Source organism: Onychostoma macrolepis, chromosome 25 (genome assembly GCF_012432095.1).
Source record: "Onychostoma macrolepis isolate SWU-2019 chromosome 25, ASM1243209v1, whole genome shotgun sequence".
Taxonomy (NCBI): domain Eukaryota; kingdom Metazoa; phylum Chordata; class Actinopteri; order Cypriniformes; family Cyprinidae; genus Onychostoma; species Onychostoma macrolepis.
In genome coordinates, this window is record NC_081179.1 from 11726893 (window position 1) to 11752977 (window position 26085).

The 26085-nt window shown below is 37.7% G+C and overlaps 1 protein-coding gene and 1 pseudogene across 1 annotated transcript; both read right to left on the bottom strand.

The window, feature by feature from the left end:
* Positions 1-71: 71 nt before the first annotated feature.
* Positions 72-3040, bottom strand: LOC131534525 (E3 ubiquitin-protein ligase TRIM35-like). The gene is made up of 6 exons (XM_058767452.1): positions 2469-3040; positions 2285-2380; positions 1415-1645; positions 1299-1321; positions 1092-1210; positions 72-987 (listed from the first exon to the last, which is right to left on the bottom strand). The coding sequence occupies exons 1-6, from the start codon at positions 2853-2855 to the stop codon at positions 446-448; spliced, it is 1398 nt and encodes a 465-aa protein (XP_058623435.1). The 5' UTR covers positions 2856-3040; the 3' UTR covers positions 72-445.
* Positions 3041-3463: 423 nt separating this feature from the next.
* Positions 3464-25189, bottom strand: LOC131533853 (cyclic nucleotide-gated cation channel beta-1-like; annotated as a pseudogene).
* Positions 25190-26085: the final 896 nt, after the last annotated feature.

The window sequence follows — 26085 nt, forward strand, 5'->3', positions numbered from 1 at the left end:
TATTTAAACATTTAGAATTTAATGCATCTTTACTGATAGCAATTGAACACAAACAAATACCAAGACGTCACTTTCTCCTCTCTTTTATAATGCAATGCTTTATTTTGGTAATGAAAGCACAAATTAACTTTTGCTTAACAAATGAACTTTTTGCTTAACCTTAAACATTCACCAAAAGTCATTACAAACAAACAGCCCATATAAATGACTATAACACCAATGTCATTTTTAAAGCTTAAAAATGCTTCATAGCTATGCTTACTAAACACCACAATAACCAAGAACACAGCAGAAGTGGAACAATTTCCGTCAAACATAAGACATACCATAGCAATGAAATGTTAGTAAAAAAATTAATTTTGTAAATGTAATGTCTTCGACTCAAATTTAAATCTGCCTCGGAGAAGCAAAAGACAAACTAAATCAGCACAAATGCAAAGGCGCTTTAGATTTCTTCTTTGAACGATTTAGGCAGAATAGTGAGAGGAAAATGGCACTTAGTATAAAAAAATGGAAAGACCTTTTCAATGAAATTGTGTGTGAAGGTGTGATAAACCGTCTCTTCCAGAAGATCTGAGAACGACAGCCGTCCTTCACTCAAGTCCAGGTTCACCCTCACTGCTGTGGGTTTTGCAAATCCGTGCAGCGGGACACGTGACTCCAGAGGATCCGTGACACTAAGTACTTCCCCGTCATGCCCGATACACCAGATTCCACTGGGCAAGCCGTTGGTTCCTTTTCTTTGGACAGACTCTACAGCGACACCCACCATCCAGGACGTGTTCTGCCCCACGTCAACGTCCCAGGTGTGCGTCCCAGTGGAATATCCCACATAGCCCAGCACACAGGGACAATCAGCAAATCTCTCAATGTTATTGTTACTCTGCTCATTAATCACCTCAGATTTATTGTGATTCCACACACTTGTCGGATCAACAGATAATGTGAGGTGAAAGTTGGCTGTGTTAGGGTCCAGAACCACAGGAGCTAAGAGAAAGAGTGTTTAAGAGCAGAAAAGACATGAGTCGAAACACTGAAAGAAAGACTGTATTTTGTGTATTAACAAGAGTTTGAATTATAGATTGACTCACTGTAAGTGATAGATCGTCTGATTTTCTCCCAAACATTGTGATTAAAGTTGCCAACATACTTTGCAATGTCAATGAGATCTCCTGGAGTCATCTCTGGATCCTCAGGTTTGCACTGGGCTCTGAAAAAAAAAAAAAAAAAATTAAGCAGTGAGAACTCATGCTTGATTTCAAAACTTTGTCAATAGCTGGAGAAGAAACCCTGCTTACCTCACCAATGCATCCTTGAAGTTCTATTGAAAATGTAGGAAATAGGAACAGTTTACTTTTAGCAATTTTTTAAATTCACTTTAATAAAACAAGAGAGGACAAAAGAAAGAGCTAACCCGAATTATTCTGATGTCCCCACTATCTAACTCCTTTTCCAAGTCTTTTATAGTGGTTGTGAGATTGTGGATTACTTCACTGATCATCTCATTTTTACTTTTCAGACTTTCCAGTTTCTCCTTCTTTTCCAGTTTTAGGTCATTAAACATTGCCTTTTCTTCATCATCCAAAAGCTGGTGAATATCCTTAAACCCAGCCTTGATTCGATTTTCCAAATCCGGAGCATCATGCTGAAAGGATTGACATTAAAAACACCAACAAATACATGTTAATGCTTACTACTGTAACAATTATAATGTGCTAAATTGAATATATTACACATTTTTAATTTTATTAATTTTTTTTTAATTGTTTGAATTTGTACAATCTCATTCGTACATTTTCTTATGGTCAGCTTACACCACAGTGATGGTTATGTTTAGGGGTGGGGTTGGGGGTCCATGCTTACATTTTAAAAATGAAAAACGTATGTTCGTGATATGATTCACATCGTACGAATTTGTACAAAATCACAACCTAGAAAAAAAACTACGTTTTCCTCTGAGGTTGGGTTGCTGTGTGGGTGGAGTATTATTTGGTTGGTCTAAACATGGCGCCAACAGAGGGGTCACATTTACCAGTTTCCCAGCTGAAACCCAGTCATATTAATAGTAATCCACACGACTGGGAATGTTGCACAAGGGGCGAAAAACTTCCCCATGCAGATTTTGCAAGAAGTTCATCGTGATTTAAAAAAATACAAATATTTCATCATTAAAGTAATTTGTATATTAACCTAAACATGTTTAGGTTTAAAAGTTTTGTGACAATGTAAAAAGTTACTCGGTGCACCTTTTTAGCATTTATAAATAATTTGTAAAACTTCTTACATTCATTTTAAGTGCCAATAAATCACACTCAAAATCAGCTTGCTGCATGAGCTCCATGTTTTTCTTCAGGAGATCAAGTTTTGACCGCAGAACTCCCTGAAATTAAGACATTTGACTTATTAGAACATTCGATATTCAAAAAGCTGACCTAACATCATTAAAATGTTCTACATCTACAAGATACCTTATGTTCCTCCACGACCTCTTGAACTGGACGGTGTGTGTGATTTCTGTGCTCTTCAGATTGTCTACAAATCTCACACAGTAACTGCTCATCAACACAACACACCAGAGTCCGTTTCTCCTGGTGAACTTCACACAGCTCCTCTAAATGCCGTTTGTGATGCAGGAATGCTTGACATAAGTTTCCAAGAGCCAAGTTAAGGGAAGGAGTGTTAGCAGATATTTGTCTGCACATTGGACACTGTCTTGAGTCACTGACACTCCAGTACTGCTCAATACACCCTCTGCAGAAACTGTGGCCGCACAGAAGCACCACAGGACGATCGAAAACATCGTGACAAACAGCGCACAAAAAGTCTGCATCGCAAAACGGACGTTTTGAGGCCATTTCTTGCACCCCTAACCCAGTTCACTCAAATGCCTCTTGACACACTCACGAAATCATCCACAATCTCTGCGCGTCTCTTTCGATATTTTGACTCACGAGGCTCGTGATGAATGAACAGTGGATCCGAGTCGAATGTTTTCAATGAGTCGATTTAACCTGTTCACAGAACCCGTCTGATTGATTCGTTTACGGTTCAGTCGGTTTTAAACTTGTCTAGTCTCGAGATTATTGGTAACATGGAGACTATAAATGTGCATTCTGAAAATGTAACTTAAAACAATAATCCATAAAATATATATAAACGGACACAAAATTAAAAGCGCGGCTAATTACTTGATATATTTTTATTTTATAGGAGTTTGTAACAAAATTTGATGATTTATAATTTTGTTTTGATGCTACTATTATTGTAACGACACCTAGCACACTGTGTATATCCTGTGTATGTATACTTCTGTGTAAGAATTCTTGCTCTGCAATAAAAAAAAGGGTGAAAGGAGAAAAAAATAATTTTTTCGAAAGAGCATCAAAAAAGATTATACAGCGAGCCAAATAATAATTTACTTTAATGCTGACACAATTTCAAATCACTCAACACTGACCTAGAGATTATTATACAGTTATTTGAATTATTTACAATTGGGTCACTCAGGCCATAAAGCTGCTTATTCAGCTGCTCAGAATGTACTAAACACATACTAAACATTCTGCAACAGCAATATAATACAAATAATAAACAGTATCAGCAATCAACAACATTTACACAAGTAAATAATACTCATAAAGCTTGTACATAATGTCTAGCTGCTAGCTCTCCATTTTACACGTGACTGTACAACAAGCATAACTAACTTCCCAGTATTTGACACAAACTTATACATCAAGAAAGCTATAAAAACAAGAAAACGTAATTAAAAACAAGTCATCAGAGACAGTTTATATAAAAAAGGCGATTTTCATTTTCAAACCTTCTGGCCATCTGTTCTTGGTTCTGAAAAGCTAACTAGGCCTATTTGATTTTATTTAGTTAATGGCAGCAAAAACCTTTCTTCCTACATTTGGATATCATGAACAGAGGAATAAAATCACTTGTATTTCAACACTTTGACACTATTATCTTCAGCAGACAGATGTTGCACAGAGAAACTAAGCGACCTGAAATAATTCCAAAATATGCAGTTTATACATTCAGAGAAAATGTTACATATTAATGTGCATATCATATTAATGTAACATCTTTAGTTTAGACCTAGAGTGTTTCAAACAGGCCACATAGCTGAAATGTATTGCGTTTTTAAGTGAACTGTTAGGACACTGAGATATACTGTGTAAAACTGGGACTAAATGCTACATAATACTAAAAATATATGAGCTCATACAGCAATGAGCACTGAAGGTGTGTACAGTGCTTAACAGTGTTCAGGATTTATTAAGGCACTTGGATAGCAGAAGCAAACGAGATTTCAGGTCTGTTTTAATGCAATATCACTTCATTAGGGGTGTTAACGTGTAACTATTTCTATAATTCACTACAGTAACTGACATCTGACCAAAGCTAAAAGCATCCAGACATTCTGGGTAGACCTCATGGGTTATGCTTGTATGAAGTTATATTCTGCTTATTACTGTATATCATTAATATATATTCAGAATGAGAAAACGAAATGAGAAGACAGTTTTGTGCATTCCTGAGTTCATTGACTGTATCTGACCTCATGACCCGTTTCAGAAGCAAAACACTGAGCACAACAGTGTCCTGCAAATTATTTGATGGTCTCAGCTGTCTGGGTTATTTCATAGCTGCATTATTGCCGCTGGATTACTTCTTTTCCTCCTTCGCTGGGCCCTCTTCAGCAAATACATTCCTGTCTCCAGCACCGGTGGGGGTCGTGGGGATTTGCATTGAACTGTCTGATATCTGAGACAGAGTGTCTGCGTCTTGATCTGAGTGCGCTTCATGGACTGGAGAGTTGGGCGCAGCAGAAGAAGAGATGGAGTGCTACATAAGGAAGAAGTGAAAAAAATGTGTTTGATAAATACTTTTATACATACTAAATATTTTTTACAACTATGTAACATGTAATTTATTCCTATGATTTCAAAGCTGAATTTTTAGCATCATTACTCCAGTCACATGATCCTTCAGAAATCATTCTAATATTCTGATTTGCTGCTCAAAAAACATTTTTTATTATGTTGAAAACAGCCGAGTAGATTTTTTCAGGTTTCTTTGATGAATAGAAAGTTCAGAAGAACAGCATTTATCTGAAATAGAAATATTTTGTGACATTATAAATGTCTTTACCATCACTTTTGATCAATTTAAAGCATCCTTGCTAAATAAAAGTATTAATTTCTATGATTACTTTAACAAAAAAATAAATGATACTGACTCCAAGCTTTTGAATGGTATAAATGTGTAATGTTTTTATTTCAGATAAATGCTGATCTTTGGATCTTTCTATTCATCAGAGAATCCTGAAAAAAACTTAAAAAAAAAAAAAACTCAGCTGTTAATAAATATTGATGATGATAATAATAATAATAATAAACATTTCTTGAACAGCAAATCAGAATATTAGAATGATTTCCGAAGGATCATGTGACTGGAGTAATGATGCTAAAAATTCAGCTTTGAAATCACAGGAATAAATTACATTTTAAAATATATTCAAATAGAACACATTTATTTTAAATAGTAAAAATATTTCAAAATTGTACAGTTTTTTTTCCTGTACTTCGGATCAAATAAATGCAGGCTTGGTGAGCCGAAGAGACCTCTTTAAAAAAAAAAAAAACATTAAAAATCTTTCCGTTCAAAAACTTTTTGACCAGTGGTGTATATATATATATATATATATATATATATATATATATATATATATATATATATATATATATATATATATATATATATATATATATATATATATATATATATATATATATATATATATATATATATATATATAATTTATACAAAAGATATTTTGCATATATTGTATTAACACCCACACATTATTATATTAATTATATTATATATATATATATATTATATATATATTTTTCCAATAAATTATTATATTAATTCAATTTAAATCAATTTTGTTGGGTCAAGTTCAAGGTATGTACCTGCAAGGAGACACTTGATCTGTTGCTCCTGTCCTTAAGTTTGGACCATGTTCCTCTCATTCCTGTTTTCTCTGTCATCTCCAGAGCAGCTTTTAACAGTTTGGGCGTCTCGGTGCGAGGAGGAATAATCGGGATGGGCTCCTTTTCTTCCTCTTTCTTTTCAGCAGGCTTTTTATCCTTCATCACCATTTTCCTTACGGGCACACAGCAGGTCACACATTATTTGAAAAGAAGCTAGGGCTGCAAAATTACCTGGTGAAATACTAGTGAAATATCGTTGATTCATCATAATGGAAAAAGAAAGTAAAAATTGGGAAATCTTTGTGGCTCATTATTTTCCTTCCAGTAGCACTCACCTTGCTTTCTTGCGCAGCAGTTTCTGGGACTCTGGATAGTGCACCATGATCTCATTCAGGTCCCTTTTGGTCAAGATGAGGAGGTTTGCAAAACCACGTGCTACGACATTAGCTGTCCGCCGGTTTCCTCCACCCACAGCAAGCAAGCTTTATTGGAGAAGAAGACATGAACTAAAAGCAAATTTGACAATGAGTGATTTTATACTGACAAAACTAGATACTGCAGTGCAGCACTTACCTGACCTCTCCAAACACAGCTCCTGCTTTCAGGGTCACAAACACTGTCTTTCCATCAGGACCACCAACTACCTGGACTTCCCCTGCCTTTATAATGTACATCTCACGACCTACTTCATCCTGTAATAAATATATTAATATATCTCTACCTTTATTGCTATAGTAAACTGATTTTTCTGCACAAACACAAGTACATCTGAAGGTCTGTTATGCAGGCTAAAAATCTTCTTTATGTTTCTTGCCTTCTTGCAGACATAGTCTCCTGGAAGGTACACCACTGATCTGAGCCTCTTCAGCAAATCAAAGATCATCTGTCTATCACAGCCCTGAGAAAGGCACAATGACGAAGGGAAAAAGAGATGCAGATAAGGAATACAGCAACAAAGTCAAGACAGGTTAAAGATTTACCTAATTTGTCAAATAAAATGTGGTTAACCTAAGACAGTTACAATTGTAAAAAACAAGGCCATGTACTTCAGTGATTTAAAAGTAGAAATGTAAAGTTTTTATTTATGCACATTATTAAATACTATTCATTCATTCGTTTATTTATTTTGTAAATTCTTATATTTCTTATAAAATATAATATTCCTTTTACATACATACATACATACATACACACACACACACGCACGTCTGGTCAGCTATCCTTGTAGGGACTCTCCATAGGCGTAATGATTTTTATACTGTACAAACCGTATTTTCTATCGCTCTACACCAACCCTACCCCTTACAGGAAACTTTGTGCATTTTTACTTTCTCAAAAAAAAAAAATCATTCTGTATGATTTATAAGCATTTGTACCCATGGGGACCTCAATTTAGGTCCCCACCGTGACACGAGTCTCCATGAGTCTGTGTGTATTCAGGTTTAAGTCCCCACCAGGATATATAAACCTGTACACACACACACACACATACATACATTTCTGTCATGACAACTTTCGGAGGGATTGGTAACATACATGACAGTGTTAATGTATTTGGTCTTGGCGGAACAGATCTGCTACGCTGCTGATGCAGCAAAGCAAGTACCAAGACTTGCTACTGTCAATATATCCACAGCATGCTGCTGTGAGCATATAAGAAAAACGGCTGCTGCAAATATAACACACATGAAATAACTCCCTATAGCATACGTGTATCACCTCGTAGCAGATCTATAAAGGTGGAGCTGGGGAAGGTGAAGGGTTTCTGAAGCACGCTGCAAACTGTTACAACAAGCACTAGTCATATATTTGAATGTTGAGCAGAGAGCTCATTGGCTACCGATACAGGAGAGAACCAATCAGCTGTGCCATGTGATAATGATGTCATTAGGTCAGATTGAGTTAGACCTATCGGAATGCGCCATCTAGAGTTTCATGCCAGAACTCTGTATCTGTATATACACATACATTTTAACACCAGCTAAGGCAAATAGTTTGCACAATTCAATTTAAATTTATGAAGTGATGTATATATGTATATATATATATCTATATCTATCTCGATTATCATGCGCATCTAGTCAGTAAAGACAGTTTCGTGATTAGTAGTAAATCGCCATCGTCGTTGTAGCTTTCAGATGGAGCGGCATTTACTACACAGAGCCCTAGTTCATTGACAAGCAAGGTAATATCACGTTCATAATCGAAGGCGATTCGTCTCTGCATTTAACCCATCCAAGTGCACACACAATTGTGAACACACACCCAGAGCAGTGGGCAGCCATATTGCTGTGGCGCCCAGAGAGCAGTTGGGGGTTCGACACCTTGCTCAATGGACTCAGCTCAGTTGTGGTATTGAGAGCACTGGTTATTCACTCCCCCGACCGACAATTCCTGCCGGACCTGAGACTCGAACCCCCAACCTTCGGGTTACAAGCCCGACTCTCTATCATTAGGCCACAACTGCACCATATTATATTCAATTATATATATTTATTTATTTATTAGAATTTCAGGATAATTTTAGTTAGAAAAAAATTCTAGTTTTAGCACTTGCCTGGAAGAGTGGCACTTTACTTATAATGTTGTAGCTGACGTCCACTGCTATATCCAGCCTCATCTTGTCGGGTAGTTGATCTAATAGCTCTTGTTCATCTGCATGAAACCACAAAATGTCCATTTTTATCTTAAGTTATCAACTGAGCATTATGGATGAATGTCTGTAATATATTTTGGCGTCTTATGGTCTTACCCAGCATGCCTTGGGACTGCCACGTGTAGCTGTACCAGGTTTTCACTCTGTTCTGCACATCTTTAGGGATGCGGTAGGAGGCCATGTATTTCACTGTGTTATCCACACAGGCACGATAGTTTGTCTGAGCCGCAGTCGCTGCACCAACAACGTCTCTCATCTGACACAACGCAAGCCTCAATCAATGATATTAAACACTATTGAAAACCAATCAGTGGATGCCTTTCACACAATGATAATGGCCTTACCTGACCAATCATGATGGAGAACACAAACACTCCAATAAAGTAATTGATGAGCTGAAACACAATCTCAAAAAGTGTTGTGGGTTCTGGCAGACCACCAATGGTCAGCAAAGTCTTCACAGCAAAGTAGTAGCAGCGAAAATAACTGAAAAAGTCACAAAGTGAACAAATTAAGTGCATCTCAAAATATAAATGTTGAAAATGTGTTTAAAGATAAAATTTAAAGGGGTTATAGGAGAAAAATATATTTTTCAAATATCACCATGATTTTTAAACAAGAGTAAATTAAACATGTCTGCCCACATTTACAGTGCATCCGGAAAGTATTCACAGCGCTTCACTTATTCCACATTTTATGTTACAGCCTTATTCCAAAATGGATTAAATTCATTATTTTCCTCCAAATTCTACAAACAATACCCCATAATGACAACGTGAAAGAAGTTTGTTTGAAATCTTCGCAAATTTATTAAAATTAAAAAACGAAAAAAAGTCACATGTAAATAAGTATTCACAGGCTTTGCTCAATACTTTGTTGAAACACCTTTGGCACCAATTACAGCCTCAAATCTTTTTGAGTATGATGCTACAAGCTTTGCTCATCATCATTTGGCAATTATCTGCCATTCTTCTCATCTCCTCACCTCTCAAGCTCTGTCAGGTTGGATGGGCGCAGATGCACATTTTCAGGTTTCTCCAGGAATATTTGATTGGGTTCAAGCTCAGGCTGTGGCCGGGCCACTCAAAGACATTCACAGAGTTGTCTATAAGCCACTCTTGCTGTGTGCTTAGGGTCATTGTCCTGTTGGAAGGTGAACCTTCTACCCAGTCTGAGGTTCTGAATGTTCTGGACTGGGTTTTCATTAAGGCTATTTCTATATTTTGGTGCATTGAGCTTTTCTTCTACTCTGATGAGTAGAATCTTCTTCCATTTACGGATGGAGGCCACTGTGCTCATTGGGACCTTCAATGCTGCAGAAATTTTTCTGTACCCTTCCACAGATCCGTGCCTCGATACAATCCCGTCTCAGAGGTTTACAGACAATTCCTTGGACTTCATGGCTTGGTTTGTGCTCCGACATGCACTGTTAACTGTGAGACCTTGGCTTATATAGACATGTGTGTGCCTTTCCAAATCATGTCCAATCAACTGAATTTACCACAGGGGGACTCCAATCAAGTTGCAGAAACATCTTAAGGATGATCAGTGGAAACGTGGATCATGGAGTGTCATGGCAAAGGCTGTGAATACTTAAAGGTGCTGCATGTAGGATTGACACCTAGCGGTTGAACTAGGTATTGCAGTCCAAATTCAAAATATTGGAGACGGGTTTTTTCACCCGGCCCCTCCTCCTCAGACTTGATGCACAGGCAGGTTGCCAGATTAACGACACCAACGGAAACGAGAGAACATTACTATGAATGAAATTAAATACACTGTGTTTTTCCGCAACTGGCAACCCGGGGTGCCGAAATACAATTGGGTAAACTGGCAGTGGGCGGGTTTCACATACCATAACAAACACAGACATTCCGGGCCGGAATGCACATTTTCAAAGGAGAATAACTGACTGTAGCATTGTTTTTCAGATAAACAAGTATGTTAACTTAGCATGTTTCTTAAATATCTGCAAACATATTATGGTATTTTTATGCTTTAGTAGAGTCAAAATCCTACATACAGCACCTTTAAATAAGGCTGTTACATAAAATGTGGAAACAGAAGCACTGTGAATACTTTCCGGATGCACTGTACATATACTGAACAAAATTATAAACGCAACACTTTTGTTTTTGCCCCCATTTTTCATGAGCTGAACTCAAAGATCTAAGACTTTTTCTATGTACACAAAAGGCCTATTTCTCTCAAATATTGTTCACAAATCTGTGTTAGTGAGCACTTCTTTGCTGAGATAATCCAACCACCTCACAGGTGTGGCATATCAAGATGCTGATTAGACAGCATGATTATTGCACAGGTGTGCCTTAGGCTGGCCACAATAAAAGGCCACTCTAAAATGTGCAGTTTTACTGTATTGGTGGGGTCCGAAAACCAGTCAGTATCTGGTGTGACCGCCATTTGCCATGGGCCACTCAATCCACAAGGTTGACATCAGCAAACCGCTCACCCACACGACGCCATACACGCTGTCTGCCATCTGCCCTGTACAGTGAAAACCGGGATTCATCCGTGAAGAGAACACCTCTCCAAAGTGCCAGACACCATCGAATGTGAGCATTTGCCCACTCAAGAAGGTTACGACGACGATCTGCAGTCAGGTCGAGACCCAGATGAGGATGACGAGCATGCAGATGAGCTTCCCTGAGACGGTTTCTGACAGTTTGTGCAGAAATTCTTTGGTTATGCAAACCGATTGTTGCAGCAGCTGTCTGGGTGGCTGGTCTCAGACGATCTTGGAGGTGAAGATGCTGGATGTGGAGGTCCTGGGCTGGTGTGGTTACACGTGGTCTGTGGTTGTGAGGCCGGTTGGATGTACTGCCAAATTCTCCGAAACGCCTTTGGAGACGGCTTATGGTAGAGAAATGAACATTCAATTCACGGGCAACAGCTCTGGTGGACATTCCTGCAGTCAGCATGCCAATTGCACGCTCCCTCAAACCTTGCGACATCTGTGGCATTGTGCTGTGTGATAAAACTGCACATTTTAGAGTGGCTTTTTATTGTGGCCAGCGTAAGGCACACCTGTGCCATAATCATGCTGTCTAATCAGCATCTTGATACGCCACACCTGTGAGGTGGATGGATTATCTCGGCAAAGGAGAAGTGCTCACTAACACAGATTTGTGAACAATATTTGAGAAAAATAGGCCTTTTGTGTACATAGAAAAAGAGTTCAGCTCATGAAAAATGGGGGCAAAAACAAAAGTGTTGCGTTTATAATTTTGTTTAGTGTATTAATGACTATGCAGCAGTTTGGCCTACTATAATGAACAACCTTATGTTGATGCATCAATTTCAGCCAATCATAACAGGTCATTTACACATAATTCTTAAAGGTACAGGAGCAAAACATTTTAAACTGTTTTTGGTGCAAAAAAAAAAAAATTGGCTGTAAATGAAAACTAATAACAGAACTGATTAACTTACCTATTGCCTGTCCCATCATAGGTCCAATCTGAGAAACCCAGACCTTCATATGAAGAGCCCCAGTAGTACAGACAGGCATTGCAGTGGACGGCATACAGCAAGTAGGTGGTGGTTCGAATAACTCTGATAAATTAAATGAGAGATATGAATGGGCATAAACACTCCAAATAAAATGTTAAACAAATTCTCAATAGAAAGGCTTATAGAAGCTAACAACTAACCTGTAAACGTAAGCGTTGGTCAGTATAGCTTCCAGACGGTTGTTGAACTCAAAGAAAGACATGAACTGCATAAAGGATGGAGACATTAAAGAATTAGCTAAGTTCATCATGGACTGATCTTTCTAAAGTCCAGTTAGTCGGTCAGAGTAGCAGCTTGCCTTCAAGATCCTGGGTAAGCGGAGAAGTGGATTAATCCCTGTTTTGAAGTAGAGAAGCTCCAGAGGAAGCAGACTGACCACATCCAGCTGCAACACAGGAAATGAGATCCTCAGACTCCAGTACCTCAGAGCATCAAATTTAGTCAGTCTGAAAAAGTTAATTTGTATTTAATGAAACGATAAACAGCATAAATGTCTCACTACCTTGAATCGTACAGCTTTGATGTAATTATTTCTCATCTCTTTCTTGCCGGTCTGAAAACAAATATTTTTCAAAACATAGGGTGAAAAAAAACATTAATTTTACTCTAATATTTTGCTTGTCTTTGTCTATATTTACCACAAGGTCTCCATGACGCACAAACTGCAGTCTGGGTTGAAAGGCCAGGATGTCCAGTATGTAAACAGTATCACATAAGTAGTCAATCAACAGCCAAACATGGATGTTATCCGGTGTTTGATATGGAAATGCCCATCGCACAGGAATCATCCACGCGTTCCAGTTAAACGCCAAGGACACGCAAAACAGCCAAAGTACGTAGATCAGATCTACAGAGAATACAGAGCAATGGAAGATTACTCAAATGGTTTATGGAAAACAAATATTGTGGTGCACCAAAATGTTTATTTAAAACCAAACAAATTTTAGGAGTTGCAATGTTTAATTTTTTATATATTTCAATTAAACTTGAATGATTTAAATAAATTAACAAACATGAATATACATTAAATTAAATCACCAATGTGCACCAAATGTATCCCTTTATACAAAAGCACGTAATTTTTTCTTGTATTTGATCATTTATAAACCTGATGCTTAGTTACCAAAGGCTTAAGTTTAAAAATGAGAGGAATGTGAAGCGTAGGAGCAAAAGGGTGTGAGAACAGAACAAAAAATGAAGGAAAATCAGTAACTGATTGGATTTATGTGAGAGTATGGAATGCCAAGACAGCTAAAATGTAGACAGTTGTAGTCTTCGGGATTACAAAGAGAGGAGTGCAGGAGACGAGAGGAGCGCTCACTGGTGAAGGGGTCGATGCTGGATGGAAAACGGTACTGCAGAAACCGACCAATCCTGGATTGAGGTTTCACTTTACAGCAAAGGAGCTTTGTTTTCTCCACTTCTTTCTCAGCAGGGGCCTCGGGTACCTCCTGCTCTGTTTTCTGCTCTGCTGGAGGTTCAGGAGGAGGAGGAGCTGGAGCTTGCTTAGCTGGGGCTGTTCATAAAAGACCATATTATTTGGTACATACACTTTGAAACCAATAGCCCTCAAAAGTATGTGCACACTTAAGTTGCACATAAAATGTATGAATAACAACTTAGGTGGCATGTGCAAAGAAATGATTATACAGCATTTCTCAACAATTTTTCAACATCTAGCCCCAAATTTAATTAGTAAGTTCATTAAATAATGTTTGACAACTGGCGTCCAAATACTTTCTTTATTAAAGCACACTATATTTTATAAAAAAAACCTCATAAGAATCAAGTTGCTAGAATTTTTGATAACATCTAACGTTCTTTATAATAAATGCTACTTGGTGTGATAATTTGTGTTTAACTGACAGGCAGGTGGTGTTTCATCATCCGAGTTATCTGGATCAATCAGCTTCTCTTTGACTCGCTCTGTTCTCTCTTTGAACAGCTTGACCAGCTCCTGTAACCTCTCATTTACTACAGTACTAGTTTGGCTGGCTGAAGAGGCTGGCCGTTGATTTAGCCTGAAGACAGAAGATAAATACTACATTTAAAAAAAAAAGAAAGAAAAATATCACCAAAACAATCCCATATTTATATATTGTTCTGGGGTTTCCCAAAGCACATTAAAGAAAATCAACAAAATTTGCAACTAGCCTATATACGTAATGCGTTTTGTGCCACATTTCCAGCAAAATTTATGCATTCATGTTAATTTCACATTTTAAAAGAGTATGTATTTGTTACCCGTCATCTGCACTTGAGATGCTACTCTGACTTGGCCAGGCCCGGACTTCAGTTTCTAACTCCTCCTCTTCCTCATCATCCTGTGAGTAAAGTCTCTTGCTGTAAGAAGATAACAAGGGTGTGTTATGATGGGGCTCTACAGGACTAATTACAAAAATAAGTTACAATAAATGCATTGAAAAATGAAATGGGGAAAAAAAAAACTCTGATATGGTAAGTAAGGTAATGGGAAGGTCTTCACATATTTACTAATATGCACACAAATGCACAAAATGAAGAGGAGAATATGGAGTGGGCTTATTTAAAACATCTTACATCTTGGTCCAAATTGTCAGTGGCTTTCTGTCTCTGCATACACTGTTTGCATCCAGTGACGTGTATATATGTGCGTAAGTGATTGTGTGTGCACAGACAACAGAACAGAAAAGAAACAAAACATAAAATGTATATCAATATTTGTGTATCAGCTGGGTTTTTCACAGTTGAACCTGTTAATTCAATGCTATTGTTAATCCTGAGTATCAGGTTTCCAGATTTTCTCACTGTACATTTGTAAACTCTGGATTAATATTATGATTTGCATATTTATGAGGGCAATAACATTGATTGGATGAGAACAGCACACATGGCTTTAAGAGTTTCCATCAGACAGTGGGAAAGTGGAAGCTTCTGTAAAACATGAAGTATAGTTTGGGCTTTATGTTATCAAATGTCAAGTCCAAATGTCCTTTATATTCACTCTTTAGGTGTGGTCATATATACCACTGTCTGAAATCCAACCATTTCGATAAGAATCCATGTGATCTGGAATTTCGCATGAGGGTTCAAGTTGTTCACATGAATTCAACACATTACTTCTCGATTTGAAAGTGACTTCTGTGTGAGCAGTGCAACATATATTGCTACACTGACAAAAAAAACAATAGAACTTTTTGCCTGTGAAATATTTCTAATGTAACCACACTTTTCTACATCCACCGATTAATCAAACAAAGCGGATTTACCTGGTCCGATTGGCTTTACGGGCACCAGGGACGGTGAGGGTTTTGAGGTTAGGGTCCTGTGGGTTTATTATTGGTGGTATGGGGCGAGATCGTCTTCCTCCTTTCCCTCGGTTGGAGTCGACATCTTCGACATTCACGGCCGGGTGCACACTCAGTCTGGAGCTCACTGGAGATTAGACGATACTCGATAAAGAAACACACAAGAAACCCTGACACCTTCAGTAGCACCCTCTTCAAGACTTACCTTGAGGTAAAATGGACCTTAGGGAATGGAGGTCAATGGTTGGAACATAAAGAGGTCACTTTGGTCACTACAGGCACCCACAACCTAACATTCTCTAAGTCACATTTGGCAGCAAGGCATAAGAAAAGCAGACTAGTCTAACAAAAAAGGCGACAGCGTGGATCACCTGAGGGTCTAGCAGAGGTGGGGTCGTCCTCAATGTGGAAGGCAGGGTTGGAGACGCCTGACAACTGCCTGGAAGGGGTGATGGGTGGCAGACGGGGGTAAGAGGGCACATTGGGCAAGTCTAGGACGGAACTTGGGGAAGAGGGCGAAGGGGTACGGGGGGAATGGAGCGGGGACTGGCGGACGAGATGGTCCAACTCCAGATCCCTACTCTTCTGCAGTTGCTCCTTGGGCATCCTGATCCGGCTTAAGTTTGTTGAGACGGCTTTGAATGTTAGAGTAGCACTGCTGGGCACACTGTGGAATGCTGGAAATCTTCTGTGGAATGCTGGTTATCTTTTGTGGAATGCTGGAGAGTTGTTGCGGAATGCTGGAGAGTTGTTGCGGAATGCTGGAGAGTTGTTGCGGAAGGATGGAAAACTGTGGAATGCTGGTCAGCCTTTGTGGAAAGTTGGATACCTTTTGCGGGAGGTTTGAAATTTGTTGCGGAATGTTGGACAGCTGTTGTGAGAGGCTGGATAACTGCACGGGGAAGCTGGGAAAATGAGCACTAAAAAGAGTCTGGTTTGGGAATTGTGGGGTGATGTTGGAGAATTGCTGGGAAATTTGTTGCGGCAGCTGTGCCAGTTGTGGAGGGAGTGATGGCAGCTGTTGGGTGATTTGAGAGAGAGCAGGGGGCAGATTGGGCATGGAAGGCACTTTGGGCAAAGTGACACCGATGTCTGTCAGGAACTGGTTGAAGTTGTCAAGGGCCTGTGGCGCATATGGTACACGCATGAAACATCTCTTCAGCGCATCACATCTGGAAGGGACTGTGGGGAGAGTAGAACATAGTCAGATATATTGTGTTACATGAAATGTGTACAATATTTGATGCTCTGTCATACAGAGCTTATGGTTGCCCAGTAGTGCACAACACAACGAAAACGCCACAACACAACGCATAGGACTAATCTCATTGTGTTTTGCTAATTCCATTGTGTTGCGGCTTGTTTCCATTGTGTTGTGCACTACATTCTGAGAATAATGTCCAGAAATGCCAATTACAGTGGCCCCAAAAACATATTGAATTAGATAAAATATCAAATCAAGTGAAATTTATATAAACACAAGACGACATTTCAAGCAAAAATATTCACAATTTTTTTGCCAGAACTCAAATGGAATTTTTTTTCTGCCTAGTCGGGCTATTCAGGGGGGTAATAGGGGAAAGGTTAGGACAATTCCAAGGGCCCAACGAGGGAGAGGGAGGTCCGGGACACGTTTTTTTACAGAGGGCTTTCATTCTGTGGCTTTTTATTATGTTAGCATCAGTGTGTTTACATGATCTATTCTGAATGACTGAGATGAACACTCACCACTGCTTTCCTCTTCAAGAGCTGTACTCTCCACCTATATAAAGCAAAATAATAGTAATATTAGTGGACATTTATTTCATTGTAACACAGAGAGAAAAATATGAGCATGGTATACTTTATTCAGTCTCCTGAGGGAGTTTTATGTACTTTGTGTACACGCTGAATAATAAGTATGTGCGAAAAGTCACAAAAGTAAAACAATGTAAGAGATATAAAGCCGGAGGTCTAACAAGAAGACCTAGTCCAAGTTTAAAGTTAGATGGACAGTATACATGAATTACCGGTGAATCAGTTTGCGAAACAGAGGTGCTGGTAATGGACTGAGGTTGCTGAGTGATCGGCTTAGGTTCTTCTTCGGCTTCACTGGAGTCCCTGGGCTCCTCCTCGTCGTGAATCTCCTCAGGCTCTGGTTCCTCCTGTAGAGGTGAAGAGGACTTGAACTCCTCCACAGGGGTTTGAACTGTGAACGCAGTGTCTACAGCCTCTGCCTCTTGTCCTTCTGGAAGAAACTCCTTAACTGAAGGTACTTGACACCTGTGTATACACAAGGCATGACGCAGACATCAGCTATTATATAAACAACAAGCTAATCACATCAGTAAGCAACTAACACATGTGTGTCAGCTATAAATAAACTCACATAAGCACAATTTTCGCATGATGGAGCAACAACAGACTGAGGCGTGCCTGTTTTGATTTCCAAAAATCTCTGGTTAATTTGAAACATTTCCAAAATATTATAAACTATAAGCTAGGCTATAAGCTGGCTTGACGCGTTACTGTCGTGTTATTATAATGAACTTACTCTGAAATCAGACGCGGTCTCTGAGCGCATCAGGTAACGCAGTGTCCATATCCATCCATTTTTGTGCCGTTTGTTTATAAATTAACGCAATGGAAGTTGTATGATATGTTGACGCGATTAATTAGAACGATAAAAATGTTCATTTTGGAAGTGAAGAATCTGCGCCATCCTTCACAGAGACGAGGCAGAAAACAAGCATCAGAGGCGCTATTAGTTACTATAGCAACCGCAGAGGGGTACAGTGCGCCTCTACGGGATGCTATGCGGTTGCTAGGACACGACATAATATTGAAATATTAAGCAGTGCACCGGAAATGCGTGTATTGTAATTATATGCTGCCATATTGTTATAAAACACTGATATAGCTTACAAATACAGAGAAATACAAATAAAACATGTTCCCTACAAGGAAAGCAGGAGTCTTACTCTGAAATTTGATTCCGTATGACTTCTATCTCACTTTCCTCTTCCTGCAGCACTTGTAATCTGTGACACAAAATTCAAGTTATTAAGGTTTTGGTATGCACATCTAGGATGTTACCAAATGTTTAATATTAGAGGGACAAAATTTCAAGAATTGGTCACTGAAAAACAAACAGCTGTGCTGCTTAATATTTTTGTGGAAAACATTTTTTTCAGAAGTCTTTGATGAATAGAAAGTTCAAAAGAAAGCACTTATTTGAAATATTTTGTAACATGAATAAAACTACATAAGTTTTGAATCTTTCTTACCCTACCCTTTGAGTGGTAATGAATCACAATTTCCACAAAATATTCAGAACATATTTTTGTCTGTATGCATGTAAAGTATACACATTTATCATACACACAAAGAGGGATTGGTCTGATTGATTTTTTGTTGGTGTGCATGAATTACTCTTGATCAACATCTTCTGGCTCTTCTGCAATGGTCTGAATGCCGAACCGGGCCTGTGCCAACTCCCTGACAGCTATCTCTGCTGTCTGCCGCGCCACCTCCTCTGCCATTCGAGCCATCGCCAGACGCTCCCGTATCAACCTGCGCCAGAGAACAGCACCACAAATAAGGCTCGTTTTTTACTCAAAGGAATAGTTGACCCAAAAATGAAAAATGTACTCACTCTTGGGCCATCCAAGATGTAGATGAGTTTGTTTCTTCATGGGAACAGATTTGGAGAAATTTAGGATTACACCACTGCAGTGAATGGGTGCCGTCAGAATGAGAGTCCAAACAGCTGATAAAAACCATCCACAAGTAATCCACACAACCCCAGTCCATCAATTAACGTCTTGTAAAGTGAAAAGCTTTTAAGTTTTTAAGAAACAAATCCATCATTAAGACGTTTTAACTTTAAACTTTCACTTCTGGACAAAGTCCATAATAATGCTTTTTAGTGAAAAAGTCCAAGACCTGTTGGGGTCTTCCATCAAAATCCACCATCAAATTTCTGAAGAGCTCTTTTGGACTGTTTTCGCTTGTAAATAGTGGTTGATCTGAGCATATTTCTCCCCTGATTCAGAAGAGATGACTTTTTTTTAAAAGGTGAAAGCGATATTATATGGATAGAGGACTAGTATTTTAGCTGAAAGCAACGGTTTTAAGTTAAAATGCCTTTGATGATGGATTTGTTTCTTAAAAACATGTAGCCTTTTGTTACACAAGACATTAATTGATCGTTTGTGGATTATTGTGATGTTTTTATCAGCTGTTTGGACTCTCATTCTGACGGCACCCATTCACTGCAGAGGATTCATTGGTGAGCAAATGACAATGCAAAATGTCATCAAATCTGTTCTGATTAAGAAATAAACTCTTGGATGGCCTGAGGGTGAATAAATACATTTTTGGGAAAACTCTTCCTTTAAGTCCTATACTTCAAATACTTGTCCATCAACTGCCACTGTGCTTCCAGCAAGAGATTAATTTATTACCGTTCCTCCATAATTAATATGGCGGTGTCCTCTGCCTCTCTCCTGATGTTCTCCATCATGGGCGTCCATCGTGCAGTTTGGGTCTCTGCGTCCTCCAGTTCTATGTGTGCTTGTGTGGGTGTGGTGACACTCAGTGGAAGAGATTGTTCCGGTGACCAAGGTGTTTGAGGTTGGGACTGAGGTTGTGAATTTGGCTGAGAGTTCGTTGTTGGACATGTTTTTTCTTGAGCCTCATCTTCAGAGTCAATCTCCTCAAGAACAAGGTCTGCAGGAGCTGACCGAGCACCGCCTGCTGAAGACACAGCCATGTTTGAGGACTGTTTTAAAACTTCACAAACTGCTGGTTTTTGTCCTCTTACATTTAATGTGATGAGGTATTTTTGAACAGAACCGTTATACAGGCCAATAATTTACATTTGTTTTGCTTTAATAATTCCTCTACTTTTAACATTTCAAACATCAGGACACATTGACATCTGATGGCTTAGAAAATAGGAAACATCTGTAAGATTAAATAAAGGCTCATTATAAAAGGAAATATTTTAAGATGTTTCTTTCAAAAATTCTTATTACTTATTATTTACTGTGGTTGAGAGGAAAGTTATCTGCATGTGTTTTTCCAAGATATTTTATTATTATTATGCCAATAGAGACTAAACCCTTTACACATGAGTGCAATTATTTACTTTCCTTTATTAATGAAATGCATTAATACAATATTACATTAAGAATATAAAATATTAATCTACATTAAATATATACAGATTAAATGACAATAAATGAAAACAAAGTGTACACTACTGTTTAAAGTTTGGGGCCAGTAAGATTAAGATATTAATTCTTTTATTCAGCATTAAATTGATCAAAAGTGACAAAATATTTCAAATAAATGCTGTTCTTTTGAACTTTCTATTCATTAAAGAATGCAGAATTTTTTTTATCATGGTTTTCACAAAAATATTAAGCAGCAACTGTTTTCAAAATTGATAATTTTTCTTGAGCAGCAAATCAGCATATTAGAATGATTTCTGAATCATGTGACACTGAAGACTGGAATAATGCTGCTTAAACTATAGGTTTTCACAATATTTCTATTTTTCCTGTATTTGTGATGAATTAAATGCAGCCTTGGTGAGCATGACAGACTTCTTTGAAAAACATTTAAAAAAATTTGTACTGACCCCAATCTTTTGAACGGTAACGTACATGACTTAAAAGCAGCCTGAAAAGCAGCCACAATTATAAGTCAAGGCAATACAGCTTTTTCTCTTTTTAAAATAATGTGTTCTTTCTACTCTTTTCATTCGAGTACATTTTTAACACGTATTAGGGAAACTTGCAGTAAAATGAATGATAATTACATCTCACGAGGATCATAAATGTTTTAAGACAAGTACAGTCAAGCCAAACTAAATGTCAGTTCATAAAGATCACTGCAGCAGCAGCAACAACAAACACACCTCTGAGAGATGCCAGCTATTCATACAATACTGAGAGTCTAATTTTAAGTTAAACATAAAGGTTATTAAAAATATATTCATTATACAGTGCAGAGAAAGTCTGGCATTACATTCAGTAGATTTTCATAGCTGCCTGTTCATTGAAGAAAGCTACAAATTCACTGTTCTTCTTCAAATGCATCTGTCTCCACTGTCCATTTGTCTGTGACTGTGTAATGCTGTGTTGCGCTCTCTCTCCTTTTGTTTAAAGGGTTCTCAGTGTCCTCTCCCCTGTAACAGAAGGAGAAGATGGACTGAGTTATGAGTTTGTCCTACACTGCAACAGAACCGCTCACCCTGAAGTTTTTCTACTTGTATTTTGACGTCTCACAGAGTGGGTGATGTTGTTACCCATGCAGTGATCTTTGTGTTTTCATATTCTACTGAAACCACGCTAGAGTTTCCAGGAAACAAACCGAGTTTGTTATTAAAAACTGTGTAAACAGTGTTGAAAGAGGAACATCTTACTCACCATTTTGCACAATCTTCCCATCCTCCTGTTGGAAAGAAAGAGAGTCAGTATTGAGAAACATCTATTAAACCTGAGCTAATAACGTCAAAGCGTTACTCCTCACTTACCAAACATCCTTCTTTGTTTTTAAGCACTGGTTGTGGCATTGAAAGGCCCAGACCCTGAACAATCCAGCCCACCATACTGAAAACAAGAGGGACATGAAGTGGGCATCGAAGACAATTTTCCAGTAAGCAATTGCACAAGAGTGCATCAAATTTGACGTGACTCACCTGGGAGTTCTTGAATCGATCTCCGTCATGCTGGATATCGACTCTGGAGGAGGTGAATAAACTGAACCAAAGCAAATATGAAGCTAAACAGTTACAGTCTTTAAAATAGTGCTATATTCTGTATCATACGGATTGAACAATACCTTTGTTTGAGCACTGAGATGACCTTGGCGTGGAAGAACTGGAATTTGGGGGTCTGGTCACATGGTGCGGTATAGCATTCTGGAAGCCGCTCTTTATCCAGTTCACGACACTGTTCACATATTGAAATAAGCAATTCATCTACATCTTGGATGGCCTGGGGGTTGGTAAATTTTCATTTTGGTGAACTATTTCTTTAAGCCTCTAGATTCAGGTGGCTATATATGATTTTGAGTATGGATAATAAAGCAAGCACCTACAATAAACTTAAGGCACCCAATTTGCACCTAACAATATCACCTTTCCCCTGTGTGCTCCACAGAATGACACTCACTTAGGAGGGAACTGAGCGGCTGGTTCCACCTCAGATGCCTCGTCTTCTGACACCAGCTCTACTACTGGTATATGTGCCAAAGGCTCTTGATCTGGTGTAAGAAATACACAGTAAATGTATGAAGTTTTAGTACTAAACCCACCATAGAGTTTATTAATTCAACTGTTTTTCTTAATAGACTGACTGATACACACCTGGGAGGTCCTTTTCCTCATAAACCTGAAGTAAATAGAACATGAAAAGAAAACAAATGAAACCGCAGAAAACTATTCATTGTGATTTGCAAGAATTCAGCATTTTTAAAACGTACCATATAAAGTCACTATTAATCATTCTAATGACTTAACTAATTTAATAGTTTAATAGTTTTAGACAAGTGAACAAACATTGATGAATTCTTGTGATATATTACTAAATAGTTATTTTTTTAATTAATAAGAAATGCATTTTATGATTTTTGTTTACATTCTTAAATGTATTCTTAAGGACATTTGTTACATTTATCATATATGATTAATATGAATCGGTTCAATTTTGACCTCAAGTAAATGGTAAAAGCAAATGAAAACAAAGCGCAAAACAGTTGTTAAAATGTATCAAACAAAGTTACTATTTATTAACTATTTACTATTGATTATTAATATAAATAATTCATTATAATAAGCATATATGGTTTTAGACGTTTGTCTTGAAGTTTTCTTTTTTAGATATACATCAGATTGGTAGCCTACTGTTTCCAAATTAATAATAATATTAAGATTAAAATATTTTATTTTATTAATTGTTTTCTAAAATATAAATGCATGTTTTTGCTTATACTCTTAAATAATACATTTTTTTAACAATAAATATTAGAACATTAATCTGTTGTTAAATGTATGTATTGTAAGCTTTTAATCATATATTAAGGTTTAGATAATTTTTATTATTTTTTTTAATCTTTTTTGGATATTTCTACTTATTCTGATAAAAATAAAATATTGCAGTTTTCTAACCTCTGTGACATCTTCAGGTTCTGGAGTCTCGTCCTGTATGTATTTCTCATCAGGCTGCGGGACCACCTTTCCAATTCCCTGTGAGATCCAGCCAATAACTCCAGCCCTGGCAGAAAGAGAGAGGTCACTGTACAGTAAACACTTCATGCAGAGTGATTCCTCAGTGGACTGATGTTCTTGATAAGAATATTCATTGCTTTACCTGTCCGTAGAACCTTCATCCTGAAGTGACTGCAAAATTAAAAAAAACAAAAACATTTTTGCTTTGAGTGCACATTAATATGCTATACCAAACGTTAATAAATATCAATCTACTTTAGTTGACATGAAATCAATACTTTAGCATCAGGGTTGGCTCTCAAAAGAAGAGGACTCCCTGCAGGTTGGGGCAGAGCGCTTGCAAAACCGTTGGAGATCCAGTTCAACATACCACTCTGAACACTGAAACAGATTTCAGCATGTTTCATGTCCAGGCAGTCAGAGAATGATTTTTGTGTATTTTACAGGAAAGATCGGTCAAGACTCACCTGTCCTTTGAGGTTTGAGATGATTGGTCTTCTTCCCTGCCTGTTTTGGTTGAATTGAACTTGTCTGCATGACAATAAGAGAGATAGAGGCTCATTGTACATTAGTATACTATATTTTGATTGATTTTATAATACTGCAGTATATTTGGACAGTGCTACACTTTATATTAGTTGGCCTTAACCATATGTACTGAACCATTTGATACTATACTCATTATGTACTGTAGCCTACATACTTGTTTTGATTTAAAATACTTGCACTTTTTAACATTCCTATAACTATAATCATAATGGAGCCTTTACCCCAAAACCTAATCATACCCCACACTCATTAGCAGTTAATGTGGGAATTTTGCAGAAAAGTAGTCTTGTTGCTATGTTAGTAGGTACATTGTAAGGCCACCGAATATAAAGTGTGACGTTTTACAGTCTATGAGTGTGACCATATATTTTACATTAAAGCTAATAAACAATCATGTTGCAATACATTAAATCAGTAAGAGTGCTATAAATGTACCTCGATTTGATGTTTTTCCATTCTTCAGAGGAAGATTTAAGAGAATTAGAGGTTTATTATATGAGAGGAGTTCAATGCAACAGCAAGACAATAATATATGAGCATCATTATAATCATTTTTGAATTTATTGTTGGCCTTTTTAACAGTGCGGAAAAGGCAATGGGTTTAGAAAATGTTGCAAGCAAGATTCAAACTTATATTATCAACATGAGCACTATAGTACGTTAGCAAGTACGTTAAACACTAGGCCAGGGGTCTCAAACTACAAATAACTATATAAATTGAGTTCATATTAGTAAAACGCTTGCATTTATGTAGGTCATGACCCCATTTAGTGTCAATCAGATTATTTGCACTGTTAAATAGAGTCACAGATATTTGTGAGGTGTGCATTATGAGTCCATGTTAATGGGCTTGTGGGTTTACCGCAGTGATCGCCTCCTCCCCCAGATCCTCCTGTGTATCGGGAGGATGTGGCACGACCTTCACCACCCAGTTAAACATCCTGAGGGAAGGGAAAACTCTGTTAAATCAATAAATACACACTGATGATGAAATAGATTATGGAAAAATGCCATAAACTCCCATTGTTTGAGTCAACAGGGAAACAGTCTTAACCTGAAATAAGTTACAGTTAATTATGTTTCATCCTTGTCAAGCTTAACTTAAAACCCAGGACCCTCCTTCAGAGCTACAATATTTAAAGGGAGTTGCTTCCAAGGCAAGGATTTCATCCTTGGGAAAGCCCAATGAAGTTTCTATTCATCCAAACTATTACGGTACTTTTCCAGGGAAACCCCACACAGTTTCAGAAATAGAATGATGTAACATTTGCCACATCCCTTAGCAAACACAAGAGGTTTGATAAGCTTGATGGAGAACAATGAAAGTGTTTTTTTGTGGGTCTGCAGACTAGTTCTCACAACAGGCTCGCTCTAAAATTATTTTGGACCCAATTGTCTTACATAAAATATGATGTTATGAAAGACCCAGTATGGCAGGCCCAGTTTATGGCAGCCATTCAAACGATTAGCAGTCAATTGCACAGCAAGGGGTGTTCAGAAAGTCAAGCAAAAGTCATTTAATCACTTCTTTGATCTTTCACTCTGTCCATCTAAATGTTTTGCACAAAGCAAAATGCACCATGCAAGTTTAGCCCTGAGGACCAAGATATTAATCGCCTGTGTTAGCATCTAAAATGAGTAGTTTTGTGTGTAAACAAAGTCCATCAGTAGACTCACTTGCACTTGCTTTCTTTTTGATTTGTGTTATGTATTTTCCTTGCAGGTTGTTTTTTTAACCTTATACAGGTTCATTTTATTTAAATTTACATTCATTTGTTAGTTTGTAAGACTTTACAATAACAACACGTGTTAGTTTATGTTAATGCAATAGTTAAC

Excerpts from the sequence above, each read along its gene's own strand:
- LOC131534525 (XM_058767452.1), bottom strand. The coding sequence starts at position 2,855 with ATGGCCTCAAAACGTCCGTTTTGCGATGCAGACTTTTTGTGCGCTGTT. Across the intron at positions 2,381-2,468 it reads AGGTCGTGGAGGAACATAAG|GGAGTTCTGCGGTCAAAACT; the intron begins GTATCTTGTAGA and ends TCTTAATTTCAG. Across the intron at positions 1,646-2,284 it reads TATTGGCACTTAAAATGAAT|CATGATGCTCCGGATTTGGA; the intron begins GTAAGAAGTTTT and ends CAATCCTTTCAG.